The sequence below is a fragment of the Mastomys coucha genome, unplaced genomic scaffold, assembly GCF_008632895.1.
Source record: "Mastomys coucha isolate ucsf_1 unplaced genomic scaffold, UCSF_Mcou_1 pScaffold21, whole genome shotgun sequence".
Lineage (NCBI taxonomy): Eukaryota > Metazoa > Chordata > Mammalia > Rodentia > Muridae > Mastomys > Mastomys coucha.
Window position 1 is genome coordinate 24146855 of NW_022196904.1, and position 12457 is coordinate 24159311.

The following is a 12457-nucleotide window of genomic DNA, read 5'->3' on the forward strand; positions in this document are numbered from 1 at the left end:
ACGTGACCCACACTGGCCTTCCCATCATTCTTGATCTGCTCCCATTTGCTGTCCGGTCTCACCGACGGCAGGTTAGATCTCCCTAGGAAGGGCAGAAGGCTCTTGGGAGCTGTCAAGCCCCAAATGAGTGGTGTCCTGGAGTCTTGCCCCCTTACTGACCTGTCATCTCCCACTCACCTCCTACTGACCAACAAAACCAATCAGCTCACTACTTGGCTTCAAGCTGTTTGCCACCCCTGGTGAGGGGCTAGTTCACTATTGCCTTCTAGTCCCTGTCCTTCCACACTACCACCGTGGACAGCTTCCAAAACCCCAAACCAACTCTGGTAGAACCCCCATTGCCCTGGTCAACGTATCGACTATCAGCTTTAGCCGCTGCTACTAGACTATGTCTCAAGCCCTGTCAACCTAGTACGGACAGTCTGATGCTTGCCAGCCACCAGGCCCTTATACCCACCTGGATACTTCCTTTTCTCTGCTGGTCCCACTAACTGGTCCATTAGAGCTCAGCTGATTACAGCTCCCCCCACCCCCGAGCCTCCCCACCTATAGGCCGGCTAAAATAGTTCCTGTGTCTCAATAAACCCCATCTTCCACAGCCTAGACCTCTGACCACAGCCCAGGCTTTTCCATCTGGGCCCTGGTTAGTTCCATGAAGGGACACACAGGCCATGAGATAGAGATCCCAATACTGCTCCACAGTGTGTACCCTGTCTACCTCCTGTCCACACAAAGTCGGGGCTACTCCCTACTCTCAGTACACAAACTGTTGGGGATACCTGGCACTGAGGAAGGATGGGGAAGGAGGTAGGTCCATCCAATAGAAACTGTGCCTTCTGAAAACAGACTATCATAGCAAGCCTAAGGGAGCTGTCCTTTCCTATGTCTAAAGCTAAACGTCTTAACAGCCCAGCGAAAGAGGGATGTGGCAACTGTTGTCCTCCCCAGTGGGGTGGGAGGTATGATGAGCTGGGAGCAAGGCTGAGAAGCGCGCTAAGACAGTAGGATTTCTATCAAGCTCTTGGTTCTGACACATCCTTCTCTGGGAGTGGATAGGGCAAAAGCCTCGCCCAGTGGAACAAGGAAGGGCACAGCCAAGGGAGTGGTGGAGTTAGGAACATCCAGGGCAGTATCCAAGTTGGGTAGGTTCAACTACAGCTATTTGACTATAGCTGACCTAGAATCCTCCCCGCTCCCCAAACACCCTGAGAGACTTAAGTCAGGGTTTAATCTGAAGGTGGCAGGGTTAGTCAAAGCCCTGAGCTCTTCCGAATGGCCTTGTGGCTTGAAGGATGGTAGGAATTTGACTAGGGAAACCATTCCAAGGAGCAGCTCCCAATTATCAAGGGCAAACAGCACAGCCTACTGTCACCTTTACTAGGAAGCTCCACAGAGAGCTGCGAGTGGAGGATGATGACCTAGTTAGGCAGGTTTTATACGAAGCCCCCTAGCTGTCACATGGTGGATGGACCAGAGTGGAGAAACAGGGGCTTGCAAAGTTGGAGGTAACCAGCTTAGGGGAGACTCCACATGGAAGAGGGCTCAGGCCAAGCTGTAAGGAGAAGATGACTTCCCCTTTACCCCAAAGCCCCCTCCTCCTGAACTCTAGTGTGTCCATTCCTTAGCCTGTTCAATGATTACCAAGGCCCCAGGCTCCCATGGGGAAACCAGGAAGACTGGCCAACATTCCAGCTTGTTTACCTGGTTCTGAAGCCAGACAGGCTCTGTGGGACCTAAGTCTGAGGATTCGGTTTCTGAGCAAGAAACGGACACACCAAAAACCTTTCCAAACACTGTTTACTTCACTAAAATCTGGAGAGAGCCAATGAAAAGGTACGCCAAGCTAGGAATGTACATTGACAACAGCGACATACAGGGCCAAGGTGCTGAGGGCCAGCAGCCCTGTTACTACTGCCCGGGCGAGCAGTGCTGTCCAACTACCCAAGGAGCAGAGGTGGACGAAGGTCCTGTGGGGAAACATCACAATGAGGAAAGGAAAGAGAAAATACACCCCCATTTGAACCCAGCCGTACACCCCACAAGCTCACTCCATGACAAAGGCCTTGTAGACACTAAGGAACATCAGGAGGAGAACAGCAGGCCGGAAGGTGTGGTACAGGTCATAGCGTGTAATCATCCAGACCTGAGCTGATGCAACGATGTAATGGACCTGCAGGGAGGGAAGGAAATGGGAAGTTGGGTCCAAGTTTTTGGGAGAAGTACCACTAACAACATAAAGGTAGGCAAGGGCTAGACTGCATACCAGACTGATGTTGGAGTCAATGCTCATCTGGATATATTTCCAGTCAAATTCAATTCCTCGGGCTCCCACCCAGAGAGGGATGCAGCTGAGGAAGACAAAGGGAGGTAGTCTCTAGTACCCAGACTTCCCCACACCTAGCACCCAGCTCCTGATCACCTCCCCTCAGCACCCCTGTGGGACCCAGCTGTCCATTCCCAGAAGTCTGGGCTCCAGGTTGCTCCACACACCGGGACATAATGAGTTCAGCAGTGGCCCAGCCTAGGGCAGCAACCATAATCTTGTACTCCCCCTTGCCTGCATTCCGGGACATGACAAGGTTTAGGCCTATCAGGTCTGCCACATCCACACTGGCCTTCATGAATTCCTGTGGGTCAGGTAAAGGTTCGAGTAAGCACAGGGACCAGGTGAACCCACTCCCTTACCCCTTCCTTAGTTCAACTTACCCCAATGAAGTCATAGATGCCACCTTCCCAGGTGGGGAAGAAAGTGGCCAAGAACAGCATCTGAGATCAGAAAGTAGAAAGGTCACCGGAAGGTGAGGGAGAGTAAAAACAGAAACAACAAAAAAAAAACCTACGTGGATATTGTGGGAAGTGAATGTGCAAGAAGAGGGCATGACGCAGAGTTCTGTGGGGGGTCATTCTAGGTGTAAGTGGCGAGATCACATGATTTGGGGAGATAGAGGGCAAGTGCCTGGTTTCTAGAAGTCTAGAAGTTCACGGGGGAATCTGATGTCTAGAAATGCCGAATGAATGCATGCACAGCACAGGCAGCACCATGCGACACCCTGTGGGTGAAACACCGCACTAAGAGGTTTTCTCATTTTACAACAGTGCTAAGAAAAAGTTGCATCGGGGCCTTCCTGGCCTTGCATTCCTTCTAAGGTATTCGGGCATAGTCCCTAAGCATTGTCTCGAGGGGTGGTCCTGTGGTAAGGTGACAGCGGCAGTCAGGTCCCAGAGATCTGGAATGCCGGGAGGCCAGACACGTGGAGTCCGCGAGTCCCTCACCTTGCATAGCTGCACAAAGAGGTAGGTGACCCCGGCCTGGACGCATTTCCAGAAGGCGTTGTACTCAGACCTGAAGAAGCCGGCGGTGAGGGGTCGGCCCAGGTCCCGCACCCTCTCCACCCCGCGCCCGCCCTGCACTCACAGGCCGCTGCATTTGTACGTGATGAAATAGGGAAAGTAAGCGAGGGCGAAGCAGTTCCCGAAGTGGAACAGGGTCATGACGCCAGCCGCCTGGTCCCGCCAACACGGGACTCGCCAGGCACGGCGTCTCCTCTAGTCAGCCTCGCTGGCACCGGGGCCTGGTGCCCACCTGCTTGCCGTGGCCCGCGCGCGGCCTTGTGGGAACTGTAGTCCGGCCTGGTACGTCGCGTGCCATGACGTCAGAGCGCCCATCACCGGCCCTGATGCGCGGACTTCCAGAGCCTAATGCTGTTGAAGACCCGGTAGACAGCGCTTGCCCTCTCCCACCCGGTTCGGAGTCAAGCGCCACCTCTCCTCGCTCATCGGAGAACCTCGAACCCAGCCCTGAACGCAAGGTGGTCGGCGCAGACACAAGAGGGCAAAGCTGTGCGCACTCTGGTCTTTATTTCATTGTTGACCCGGCGGCGGCGCGAGAGCCGCGTGCCCTCCTTTGAGGGGGAGCCGCAGGTGCGCAGGGGAGCAAGGAGGGGCCTTTTGTGTTACTTCTCTAGGCTAAACATGTAGCGGAGGAGGTCGACCACACGGTTACTGTAACCATATTCGTTGTCGTACCTGGGGAAGCGAAGAAGGCGGTGTCGGTGTGTGTGCGTGTGCGTGAGCGCGCGCGCGTGTGTCCCCTCTTATCAACCTCCCCCACTATCCTCCGGCATCTTTCCCCTTTACCAGGCAACAAGCTTCACGAAGTTGTCATTGAGGGCAATTCCAGCCTTAGCATCAAAGATGGAAGAATGGGGATCGCCGTTAAAGTCCGTGGAGACCACCTGCGTGACAATTTCAAAGATAAATGTAGCCGAGCAAGGATCTCCAGGAACCCAGACTTCGACATTCAGACCACACTGTCAATCACTCATCTGGCATTACTGGACAGAGACGTTTTTGTGTTCGTGACAGAATGTGATCAAGGCAGGTGGAACCTTCGTCTCAGGGACACACGGGGTTGGTCAGTGGTCAAAAGTGCTTGTCACATAATCGTGACATCTGTGTTTGGATCCCCTGAATCCATATAGAGGCTGGGCCGGTGATAGACACTTATAGGCCCAGCAGCCCAGATCCAGACTGAGGATCCTTAGGGCAAAGATGGCTAGCTAGATTAGCTAGTTGTCAAGCTACAGTTACATCTTGCTTCTGTAACAAGTGGAGTGCAATGGAGAAAGACATCAATCTCATGCCTCCACATGTGCCTGGTGTACCTACCTGTACATGTATCCCATACGTCTGCATGTGTCCACAAGGGGGAAGAGGACACAGATCACAATACCCTAATTCTGTTCCTGTAAACATTACATGAAGCAATGAGTGGCATGAGACTGGGTCTTAGGAGCAGATGGAAGGAGCTATAGACACAGACCTTGGGGGCTGTAGCCCTTAAGGACACAGGGGAGGGGGGTTGGCCTTGGGCTGATTTGATCTGACCCATTCAAATGACATCTTGGCATTTGATAGAGGACCTGTAGGAGCCAATGCAAGGGGACTTCAAGGTGGAAGTGACTTTTTTTTTTTTTTTGATACAGGTTTGCTATATAACCCTGGAACTCACTATGTAGAGGGCTGCCCTCAAATTGTTAGAGGTCTACTGCCTCTATCATCTGAGTGCTGGGATTAAAAGGCCTGTTCCCCAACAGCTAGCAGATAGCACTTTTTAGGTAATCTGCTTTCAGGAAAGGTTTCTGACCTGGCCAAGCCCCTGAGCATGAATACAAAAAAAATGAGAATTTTGTTCAGGAAAAGTGTGTTAAGAACCTTCTGGGCCAGGCAGTGGTGGCACACGCCTTTAATCCCTCCCTTTAATTGGGAGGCAGAGGAAGGTGGATTTCTGAGTTCAAGGCCAGCTTGGTCTACAGAGTGAGTTCCGGGACAGCCAGGGCTATAAAGAGAAACCCTGTCTCAAACAAAACAAAGCAAAACAAACAAAAAACAAACAAACAAACAAAAAGGAAACTTCAGGGGCTGGAGAGATGGCTCAGTGGTTAAGAGTACTGATTGCTCTTCCAAAGGTCCTGAGTTCAATTCCCAGGAACCAAATGGTGACTCACAACCATTTGTAATGGGGTCTGATGCCCTCTTTGGTGTGTCCGAAGAGAGCAATGGTGAATACATAAAATAAATAAATCTTTTTTAAAAAAACCCGAATGGCTCTGGGTAGGTGATAAAAGCTCCATTTTAGGTCTTAAATCACTGTTTTCTTGGACAGTATGTACTATGGGTTACATGAATGACTTCCGGTCACCGTGGTGAGGAAAAGCAGCATCGTTAGATCAAGGAAGCATCTGGTCCAGATGCTGAGGCAGGAAAACCCACTTTCCCAGCCACTTTTTCATCATTGGGGCAGAGGAAGATGACGATTCAGACCCTGCATGGTTATAACAATTAGGCTAAGGTTTTTACAAGGATAGATTAATTGGGTCAAAACATTTTATTTATCATTTGGCACTGAAATTATTATATTGGCATCTTGTAATTGTGATATTATTATGTAAACCTGATTAGATAATTAAGCCTTAAGAGTCATGCTTTACTGGGTACTAGGCGTTAGATGAATGATTGTGGGTGTGTGTAAAGCCTTGCATGTGAGTGAGATGTTGCTGCTAGCTGGGATAAAATAGCAAGAGCCTGTCAGGACATAGTGTTGTGACTGGACGGTACCAGCACTAGAACGTGGTCCAGTGGGAAAGAGAGTTTGCGGGGTGGATTCATTTTTAATATTCCTGCAACAACCCACTTCTTGGGTGTGAAACACCATGGACAGCTACTCTGTAGGTCTGTGGCCCATGCAGAATAGCTTCCTTGTGAGGGGGGCTCCCTAAGTCCCTCCCCAGAGCTTCCCCCAAGGTTTCCTCAGTCCCTACCTGGTCCTCTGTATAAGCAAGGATGCCAGCCAAAGGTCCCCTGGCTGCGGCTTTCACGGCCTCCTTGATAGCTGAGTAGGAAGCGGGCTGGGCCAGGCGGCAGGTCAGGTCCACAACTGATACGTTAGGGGTTGGCACCCGGAATGCCATTCCTGTTAACTTCCTGGAGAATTTCAGAGTAAGGGTGGGAGTCAGAGCCCAAGGTGTTCTGCTCCCATTCTCCCCATGCCTTGGGGCCAGGGAGGTTTTCCTAGGGTGTGTCCCCGTCCTGGTTCCTGGTGTACCCGTTCAGTGCTGGGATGACTTTGCCTACAGCCTTGGCAGCCCCAGTGGAAGATGGGATGATGTTCTGGTGAGCACCGCGACCCCCTCTCCAGTCCTTCTTTGATGGTCCATCCACTGTCTTCTGAGTGGCCGTGTAGGAATGGACTGTGGTCTTGGGGAACGAGAGGACCAAGGTGAAGCCTTCCTGCTCCTAACCTCTCATTTTTCTTTCTTCTAGGACTTGGGAATGGCCAGGGTCTATTGAGGCTACCAGGGCAACCACCACAGACCATAGGAAGGGTAGCTGGAGGCTAGGGCCTGATCTTGTCAAAGTATTCCAAATGGTGTCTCTCCTATGGGCTTCCTTCCCAAGCTGCTCTCCCTGCTTACTCCATGCCTTGCACAAGGCCCGGGAAGAAGGGCTTGGTTTCCCTGCCGTCCTTCCTGCCCCAACTCACCATTAACCCTTCCACAATCCCGAAGCGTTCGTGAATAACTTTGGCGAGGGGGGCCAGGCAGTTGGTGGTACAGGATGCATTGCTGAAATGGCCATAGCATGCCAGATGAGTAGCAGAGCCACGCCTTCTCCTTTACTCTTTACCAAGTCTGGCTCCATGAGATGTGAGGATGGGGTAGGTAGGGTGGGAGGGCTCCCTGGGGATGCCACAAGGAGCCATTGGAGGTGCCACTGGGGAATAGTGCCTAGGCATGTCCTCAGATAGTGAACATGCCTAGTAGTTTCAGGGTGAAGTTAACATGACGACTTGAGACTTAGGAACTGATGAGCAGGAGCAAGTGGGTGTGAAAGACCATTTACATCACACACTCAGAGCACGGACTCCCTAGGTCTAGTGGGATTGAGGTGGGGAGAGTGTCCCATGCTACATCCTAGCATGGCTGCTGCTGTCACCCACATGCTGGAGGATGGCCTTCATCCTGGGTACCTGACAATGGTCATGGAGCCAGGGTTGTAGTCCTTCTCGTTCACACCCATGACCAACATGGGCGCATCGGGGGAGGGTGCAGTGACCACCACACGCCTGGCACCAGATGAAATGTGTGCCTAGCGATAGAGCACAAGGTTAGGGTCTCCAAGAACCACTGCCCACTCTTCCCAGAAAGCCCTGGGCACTCTTTCCCCACTTACCGAAGCCGCTTCAATGGACAGATATACACCTGTAGACTCCACCACGTAGGGACTCCCTACAGAGCTCCAGGGTATTTCTTTAGGGTCTTTGCTGTGGAGTGGTGGGAAGGTTATGTCAGTTTCTCTTGCTTGGGTCTCAGGCTAGGCAGAGGTCTTGGTACCTGATCTGCTAACATCTGATCTCTAACTCCATATGCATACCTGATCCAGGTTGGTGCCATCCTGCAAGCCAATAGCAACCACTCTCCCTTTCTTGTGTGCTATACCCTGCTGTGTCTGAACAGACTTTCACACCTCCAACTTAGGCTCTTACCTCCCTCAGGAACCATCCTCACAAATGTCAGACTAGAACCAGAACCATTTACATCCACATGCCCAGAGCATGGACGCCTGAGATGGCGAGGCTGCCAGTGCTGCCCTTTGACACCTCATGTGAGCCCTTTTAGCCTCTTATCACCACTGAACTCTTGTTGGGAAGTCCTCAGAGACAGACACATCAGGTGACAACTCAGGGGAAGCTTACAGTTGAAGCACCTGTGAACAGCAGGGACCAATCATTGACAGTAGAAAAGCCGGAGAAAGGCTTTCCGTTCCTGTATCAGCCTACGTTTTCATTTGATTTTTGTTTGTTGGATGGTGGTGTCTCCTGTTTGACCCAGATTGGGTCTGCAACTTCTAAGATCTTCTTGCCTTAGCCTCCTGGGTGCAGGGATTACACAAGCACCATTGTGACCAGCTCTGCCTCGATGTTCTGATGAGTGTTTGTGTCTGAAGCGTCTCAGGCACCCGTCCTTGCCGTTTTCTACCTGCATCCAGCAAGCAGTCTCTGGGACTGCTGTCCGGGCTTGTCCCTCATGGAACTTATCATGTCACCAGGAGATTTGTCCTTAGGATTGCTCCTGGCTCTACTTCTGGATAGTTCCATACTGTAGGTTCCCACCTATGAATGCTGGGAATTGAACTTGGGGGTCTTCTGACACCAGTTTGTGATCTTAAGTGCTGAGCTCTCTCTCCATTCATATAATTTCTGCAGTGCTGAGGACTGATACCGGGGCGTGACACACAGTGGAAGGTATCCTACTACGGCGCTTCACTCCTAGTCTCAGTGTCTTTCTTTTGGTCATTCTACACATGTGCCCTGAGCTGCCTTCCATCTGAAGTTTTTTGTCTGTAAGAAACTGATAACCACCATAACACCAACATACTTACTACTGTGTTCATGTTTCAAAAAAGCCAGTGCCAGGCAGTGGTGAAGGCCGTGTGCGAACCTATGCCTGGGTTCTGTCCTCCGTCAGGAATAGTGTGGGACCGAATGGACGCATAGGCTTTGCCTCCCTCCTAGCCACAAGACCCTCTTCCTCCGCTCTGTCAGCCCACATCGGTCATCTTCTGGCCCAAGTAGCTTTTATCTGATGCACCCACTTTCTGTCTTTCAAATTGAGAGTACTTAGGCAATTCCTGCAATGGGACTTGAGTTTGGTACAACCCCCTCCATTCCCCCCACCACTTGAGTTTGGCACAACCCCCCCTCCATCCCCCCCCCACAGGTCTGTTCTGAAGATTCATTCATTCAGCTGCATTGATAGGGAAGGCAACAGTATAACTGTGTTAGACTGGTAAGTTGTCATGTGCTGTTTGGGCCTGCTGAGAAGCTGGCTCTGGAAGCCAGGCTGGTCTCCCTCAAACCCAAGCAGGTTTATGTCAAGTTATTTCAAGACCTCTTGTCCCCAGATGGACTGGCCTCTCTCACCTCTGTGACAGAGGAGGGATAGTTTATCATAGGTAAAAACACAGTCCCTAAGAATGGAGGTTACAGCCGGGTGGTGGTGGCGGCGCATGCCTTTAATCCTAGCACTTGGGAGGCAGAGGCAGGTGGATTTCTGAGTTCCAGGCCAGCCTGGTCTACAGAGTGAGTTCCAGGACAGCCAGGGCTACACAGAGAAACCCTGTCTCGAAAAACCAAAAAAAGAAAAAAAAAGGAAAAAAAAAAAAAAAGAATGGAGGTTACTACTGTCTCAATCAGGAACACCAGCCGAAACCTCAGCTTCTTCAGGCAGTGTGTCTGCTGGATATTGTGAGCCCCTGTCTGCAGTGATGTCTCATCAGGGTCTGTTGCTATTTGTTCTTTTACTTGGAAGCCTCATCAGCTCTGCCTGGGAACTAACTCTTATTGGAGTATCCCCAGATGATTTCCACCAGATGTTTTGTGCACCTGGTTTGACATTTTGCTATCTATCTACCTACCTATATATCCATCTGTCTATCCATCCATCTATCTACCTAACTACCCATCCATCCATCCACCTACCATCCATCCACCTACCATCCATCCACCTATCTATTCAACCATCTACCTGTCTGTCTGTCTGTCTGTCTGTCTACCTCCCTCCCTGTGATCTACCTATCTATTATCTACCTCTCCATCCCTTGCTGTTTACTTCTTACTTGGCTTGTCACATATATTTTATAAACATTCAGAACTGAAGGTATGGCTGCCACAGGTCATTCTCTAGCAGTATGGAGTGGGGTGCTGTGTGAGGGTAAGGGAGGAAGAACACCTCAAGAGATGGGACTGATGGTGCCCAGGCAGGGACAGAAGCACTAGGGTGACTGAAAAGCTGCTGGAATTGTTTTGGGGGGCCATGATTTCAGACTCAGGGCAAACAGTCTCTATTTTCCCTGACTCCCCAGTCCTGCCTTCAACCTTCACCAAACACTCCACACCTCATCTTCAGCAAGTTAAAAGGGAAGCTGAGAGTGTCCTGCCTGAAAAGGAGCCAGAAGACCTTGCCTGGGGCTACAGAGGGTTGGGTGCTTCTCCGTTAGGAAAGTAACAAGGTGTTACTGGTTTATGCTCTTTTGTTTCTATGTAGCTGCAGGCTCAGCTAGGATTTGAGGTAATCCTATCTCGGCCTCCCAAGTGCAAGAGTTACTTGCACGTGTACACCCCACACCTGGCATGTTACTGCCGGATACACAGATTCGGAGTCTGTTAACAGTGGGGCTTACCATCAACAGAAGCCATGTGAAATGGGCACTAGGTCAGCTTTCCTGGGATTTAAGAGGTGCAGCCTAGTATCCCCAGAGGTGATAGCTAGGTGTGGCAGATGAGACAGAAAGAATACAGGGTGGGATGCTTATCATACCAGGGACCCCAAGAGCTGGGGCAGGAGCATGGGGGTGGGGAGGCTAGAAGAGTATCTTGGCTCAGTGGAGAATCAAAATGCCTTAGAGGCTATTGGGTCGGAGCTGGCTCAGTTGCCATAGAGCGGTGGCTGGTGACTCAGAGGAAGCAGGGGATGTGGCACAGTGAACCTGTGTGCTGCAAAGAACATATGCAGATGTGCACTAAATACAAAACATGGAAGAACCATGGGCAGTCTTGAAGATAAGTGTTCTTAAGTGTTTTAGAGGACAGAGACCTTTCTGAGACCTTCTCTCTAAACAGTACCTAGAGGCATGTACATATGGTAGAGCAATGGCGTCACACTCTGTCCTTACCACTGGTATACGTTGATCTCAAGGTTGTCCACAACTAGTCGTCCATTCTTATGTTCCACATTTCCTTTGTATCTACCATGTGTAGAGTCATATTTGAACATGTATACCTGCAGTAGACAGAGTGGGGTCCTGGTACTGGTTGGCCGAGCGAGCAGCCCCAGACAAATTCCCACTGTGGACAAGAGTTTTAGGAGGTTCTGCATTGCAGCCAGGAGCCTTCTAGATAGCTCTTGGGATCCTCTCCCCAACTCAAGTGTCACTCTTGCTGCTCCCTCCCTCCCTCCCTCTCTCCCTCCCTCCACTCACCATGTATTCTGGATCAATGAATGGGTCGTTTACTGCTACCACCTTAATGCCCTTCTCCATGCAGACTCGCAGCACCAGACGACCAATGCGTCCAAATCTGTCCGATCCGGAACACAAAGAAAAGGGAACAGGTGTGAGAACCAGAGTGACAGGGATGTCGTGGTATCAGTGCCCTACCAAAGTTCATGTTGAACTTTGAACCATTAGGGGGTATTAAGAGATGAACACTTGGGGCTGGTGAGACAGCTCAATAGGAAGAGGCCCTTGCTGTGAAGCCTGGTATCCTCAGTTCTATCCTGCTTTAGCCTCCCTTGCTGCTAGTGTGACAGGCACACTTCCATGCCTTGCTAATGTCCCTCATTCTCACTCCTATAGCTGGGTGGATGCAGGGAAGAAAAGCACCTCCCTTTCTCAGGTAAACAAGATCTATATCCCTTCCCATGGTGCCTCAGGTCTTAAAGGACTCCCTCTCCCCCTTCCCTTGCCCCCCAAGTTGTTCTTACAGCTGTGAAGATTTCCTGGCTGTCTTTGAATGTACTAAGCATGTCTCTTCCAAGCCAGAGTCCTTGCTTGCCCCACTACCTCAAAAACTTGCCCCAGTATTGAGACAGCTGGCTGTCTTGTCAGCTGTCTTTCATGCCTCTTTCTAGAGGTCTTCTGTGGCCCAGCCTGCCCTTGCACTACTTCTAGTTCTGTATCTGATCGTTGCCTCCTAGAAGGGAGTTCTCTGAGGCTGACCTGCCCAGTGAGAAGGAAGGAAGATGTCCCCAGCCCATAGTGACCCAAGGAAACCACAGTGTCAGCCTCCGGGGCTGGCTGGCTCCAACATCACCTGGAACCTGACGTACTCACCCATTGATACCCACTGTCAGCTCTTTAGCTGGATGTTGGGGTGGCGGAGGAGGGGGAGGGGGAGGGG

General features: G+C 51.1%; 2 protein-coding genes across 2 annotated transcripts in view; both read right to left on the reverse strand.

Annotated features, from left to right (window-relative positions):
* Positions 1 to 1782: 1782 nt before the first annotated feature.
* Tmem147 (transmembrane protein 147) lies at positions 1783 to 3717 on the reverse strand. Its single transcript, XM_031386113.1, has 7 exons — positions 3416 to 3717; positions 3274 to 3343; positions 2707 to 2766; positions 2491 to 2627; positions 2264 to 2348; positions 2049 to 2170; positions 1783 to 1967 (listed from the first exon to the last, which is right to left on the reverse strand). Exons 1-7 carry the CDS (start codon positions 3490 to 3492, stop codon positions 1844 to 1846), a joined length of 675 nt encoding a protein of 224 aa, XP_031241973.1. The 5' UTR covers positions 3493 to 3717; the 3' UTR covers positions 1783 to 1843.
* Positions 3718 to 3841: 124 nt separating this feature from the next.
* The window catches only part of Gapdhs (glyceraldehyde-3-phosphate dehydrogenase, spermatogenic), a 16354-nt gene continuing 7738 nt past the window's right edge, over positions 3842 to 12457 (reverse strand). The window contains exons 2-11 of the mRNA XM_031386115.1: positions 12391 to 12457; positions 11539 to 11635; positions 11233 to 11339; positions 7732 to 7822; positions 7529 to 7647; positions 7043 to 7124; positions 6605 to 6756; positions 6321 to 6483; positions 4138 to 4235; positions 3842 to 4026 (exon numbers count right to left, since the gene is read on the reverse strand). Of these exons, the coding sequence (XP_031241975.1) occupies positions 3954 to 4026; positions 4138 to 4235; positions 6321 to 6483; positions 6605 to 6756; positions 7043 to 7124; positions 7529 to 7647; positions 7732 to 7822; positions 11233 to 11339; positions 11539 to 11635; positions 12391 to 12457 (1049 nt within the window). The 3' untranslated portion in view covers positions 3842 to 3953. The remainder of the gene's footprint in view (positions 4027 to 4137; positions 4236 to 6320; positions 6484 to 6604; positions 6757 to 7042; positions 7125 to 7528; positions 7648 to 7731; positions 7823 to 11232; positions 11340 to 11538; positions 11636 to 12390) is intronic.